The sequence below is a fragment of the Sinocyclocheilus rhinocerous genome, unplaced genomic scaffold (genome assembly GCF_001515625.1).
Source record: "Sinocyclocheilus rhinocerous isolate Xijiao unplaced genomic scaffold, SAMN03320098_v1.1 scaffold945, whole genome shotgun sequence".
Taxonomy (NCBI): domain Eukaryota; kingdom Metazoa; phylum Chordata; class Actinopteri; order Cypriniformes; family Cyprinidae; genus Sinocyclocheilus; species Sinocyclocheilus rhinocerous.
In genome coordinates, this window is record NW_015629570.1 from 971,990 (window position 1) to 975,760 (window position 3,771).

The 3,771-nt window shown below is 35.4% G+C and overlaps 1 protein-coding gene across 2 annotated transcripts in view; it reads left to right on the top strand.

Moving 5' to 3' along the window:
• Positions 1 to 3,563, top strand: part of LOC107739358 (protein FAM207A-like) — a 20,351-nt gene extending 16,788 nt beyond the window's left edge. For both annotated transcript variants that reach the window (XM_016551451.1, XM_016551452.1), the window contains exons 5-6: positions 2,151 to 2,219; positions 3,135 to 3,563. In XM_016551451.1, the coding sequence (XP_016406937.1) occupies positions 2,151 to 2,219; positions 3,135 to 3,255 (190 nt within the window). In that variant the 3' untranslated portion in view covers positions 3,256 to 3,563. The remainder of the gene's footprint in view (positions 1 to 2,150; positions 2,220 to 3,134) is intronic.
• The last annotated feature ends 208 nt before the right edge of the window (positions 3,564 to 3,771 follow it).

Here is a 3,771-nt window from a genome sequence, read left to right on the forward strand (position 1 = left end):
TATATATATATATGTATATGTGTGTATATACAGTGGGTACGGAAAGTATTCAGACCCCCTTACATTTTTCACTCTTTGTTATATTGCAGCCATTTGCTAAAATCATTTAAGTAAATTTTTTTTTTCTCATTAATGTACACACAGCACCCCATATTGACAGAAAAACACAGAATTGTTGACATTTTTGCAGATTTATTAAAAAAGAAAAACTGAAATATCATATGGTCCTAAGTATTCAGACCCTTTGCTCAGTATTTAGTAGAAGCATCCTTTTGATCTAATACAGCCATGAGTCTTTTTGGGAAAGATGCAACAAGTTTTTCACACCTGGATTTGGGGATCCTCTGCCATTCCTCCTTGCAGATCCTCTCCAGTTCTGTCAGGTTGGATGGTAAACGTTGGTGGACAGCTAATTTTAGGTCTCTCCAGAGATGCTCAATTGGGTTTAAGTCAGGGCTCTGGCTGGGCCATTCAAGAACAGTCACAGAGTTGTTGTGAAGCCACTCCTTCGTTATTTTAGCTGTGTGCTTAGGGTCATTGTCTTGTTGGAAGGTAAACCTTTGGCCCAGTCTGAGGTCCTGAGCACTCTGGAGAAGGTTTTCGTCCAGGATATCCCTGTACTTGGCCGCATTCATCTTTCCCTCGATTGCAACCAGTCGTCCTGTCCCTGCAGCTGAAAAACACCCCCACAGCGTGATGCTGCCACCACCATGCTTCACTGTTGGGACTGTATTGGACAGGTGATGAGCAGTGCCTGGTTTTCTCCACACATATCGCTTAGAATTAAGGCCAAAAAGTTCTATCTTGGTCTCATCAGACCAGAGGATCTTATTTCTCACCATCTTGGAGTCCTTCGGGTGTTTTTTAGCAAACTCCATGCGGGTTTTCATGTGTCTTGCACTGAGGAGAGGCTTCCGTTGGGCCACTCTGCCATAAAGCCCCGACTGGTGGAGGGCTGCAGTGATGGTTGACTTTCTACAACTTTCTCCCATCTCCCGACTGCATCTCTGGAGCTCAGCCACAGTGATCTTTGGGTTCTTCTTTACCTCTCTCACCAAGGTTCTTCTCCCCCGATAGCTCAGTTTGGCCTGACGGCCAGCTCTAGGAAGGGTTCTGGTCGTCCCAAACGTCTTCCATTTAAGTATTATGGAGGCCACTGTGCTCTTAGGAACCTTAAGTGCAGCAGAAATTTTTTTGTAACCTTGGTCAGATCTGTGCCTTGCCACAATTCTGTCTCTGAGCTCTTCAGGCAGTTCCTTTGACCTCATGATTCATTTTTGCTCTGACATGCACTGTGAGCTGTAAGGTCTTATATGGACAGGTGTGTGGCTTTCCTAATCAGGTCCAATCAGTATAATCAAACACAGTTGGACTCAAATGAAGGTGTAGAACCATCTGAAGGATGATCAGAAGAAATGGACAGGACCTGAGTTAAATATATGAGTGTCACAGCAAAGGGTCTGACTACTTAGGACCATGTGATATTTCAGTTTTTCTTTTTTAATAAATCTGCAAAAATGTCAACAATTCTGTGTTTTTCTGTCAATATGGGGTGCTGTGTGTACATTAATGAGGAAAAAAAATTAACTTAAATGATTTTAGCAAATGGCTGCAATATAACAAAGAGTGAAAAATTTAAGGGGGTCTGAATACTTTCCGTACCCACTGTATATTTTTGGCAATCCCCCGTAAACAGATAATAGTAAAAAAAAAAAAAAGTATATTTATATCGCACACACAGGCTCTAAATGTATTTCTTAAGAAATTAAGCATGCCACGTGGTGACAGCAGTCACGCTTTTTTTGTAGATTAATTGAATTTGGCTGAGCACACGAAAATATGAAAGCCAAAATCTTTCCCACAACTGTTTAATTGTTTTGATCAAAAACACATTAGTCAGTTTGTTTTCTCAGTTTGTGTTTGTGGTGTTTTTTCTGTTAGTCATTTGATGTATGTTGTGAAGTCTTGCTTGGTCTCGTGTGAGTAATAAATAACACTTCAAAGAGCATCTTCAAACATGCCTCTAAATCTCTGTATATAAAACACTTGAGCTTTTTTCTGACATGTTTTTTTTTTTTTTTAAGTCAATTATGATAAATATAAATCGCTCTGTATGTAGCACAATTGTTTGTTCTTGTTTCTCACCACAGTTCGGTTAAGAAGAAACCAGAACCCACAAATTTCAGCCAGATGAACCCGGCCCAGAAACGAAAACTACTGTAAGATAATGGCTTCCCTTTCATTTCCACACTTTGCTAATGTTAATTTCACATCAGTATTTTATTTCATCAATCATTCAGTACCAATGATTGTTTTTATAAAAACCTGGTGGTTAATGGGAAAATCTCACAAAAAAACCTGAATCACAAAAATCTCACCAAGAATATAAAGCCTATTTTTAGGGATATTAATTCTTTTTTTTTCTTTCTTTTTTTTTATTATTGTCTTGACAATTAAGCATAATTTAAGGAGTTCCTCAAAAAATAAATAAATAAAAAATGTAATTTGTAATGTGAGAGAATTAATACCTGTTTTTTATAACATCATATACTATTTAACATGCATAAGATGCAGCAATTCTTCAATTGCAAAGCATTAAAAAAAAATATTTGACAAAAGGATGACATTGACTGCAAATGTGGCTTTTTATTTAAATAATATATTTATTTTAAATGAAATTATTATTAATAATATAATAAAATAATAAATAATAAATATGATTTATAATTATTAATATTATTTAAGGCTTTGTTATTATACATAATTGTATTTTAATTGTATAAAATGTATTGAATATTATTAATTATTTATTTAATTTATATTCAATTCAATTCAATTATTTAAATAAATAACCAAACCTATAATTGCCATGTAAGTAATTTTACTGAAATGTCAAAGCAAAAATCGTCTACGTCTTACAAATATCCCTAATTTTCTTTATACTACTAAAATATATAATAAATATAAAATATATTTAGATAAAATGTAAATATTTACTTTCAAAGGTAAATTTAGCAGATCTGTTTGTTCACCATTGTAAGCTTTTTTGGTTTTGTGACATAACATTTTTATTGTGCACAGATATTTTAAGGAAGTCAAATGTCAAACGAATCGTTATTTTTGTCTGGTTCCAGCGAGACGGAAGCATCTCACTTCAGCGAAGCCATGAAAAATCCCATCTTCAAGACCAACCCTTTAGCTGCGATTGGTGAACACCTGCGAAAACGACTCAAACAGGAAGACGAACAGAGTTAATCGCCACTCTGCAGCGCCGCCCTGTTGGTAGACTTAAAGAACTGTATTTTATTATATGCTGGTACATCAAAACAAGCAAATACAGTCAAACTGGTTTTATACTTCATAATAGTACATGAAAACGAAGAGGAGTCCCGAGATTTGCATAACTTGCTATATCCGACACCGCATTAACACTATGACGGAAACGGTTTATCGCAGTTTCTCTGTGTAATTTCGTAAATGAGTTTGTGCAAAACGAATTGCTTTAATGATCATGTTACCAGATATTTAATGTGTTTTTGCTTTTGGTAAGATAAAAATAAATCCAGTGGAAAATGACTATGCATATGTTTTTTTCTTTATTACCAGCACATGCTAAGAAAAGCTTGACTTATAATGATAAAATGGTCACAAAAAAAAAAAAATCCAAATGATGCTTTCCTCACTATAAAATGACTCTACCTGCTGCATTCCTTCATTGAATATCACAGACAAAGGCCTCTAATTAAAGCGAGATCTGATATATCAGACGTT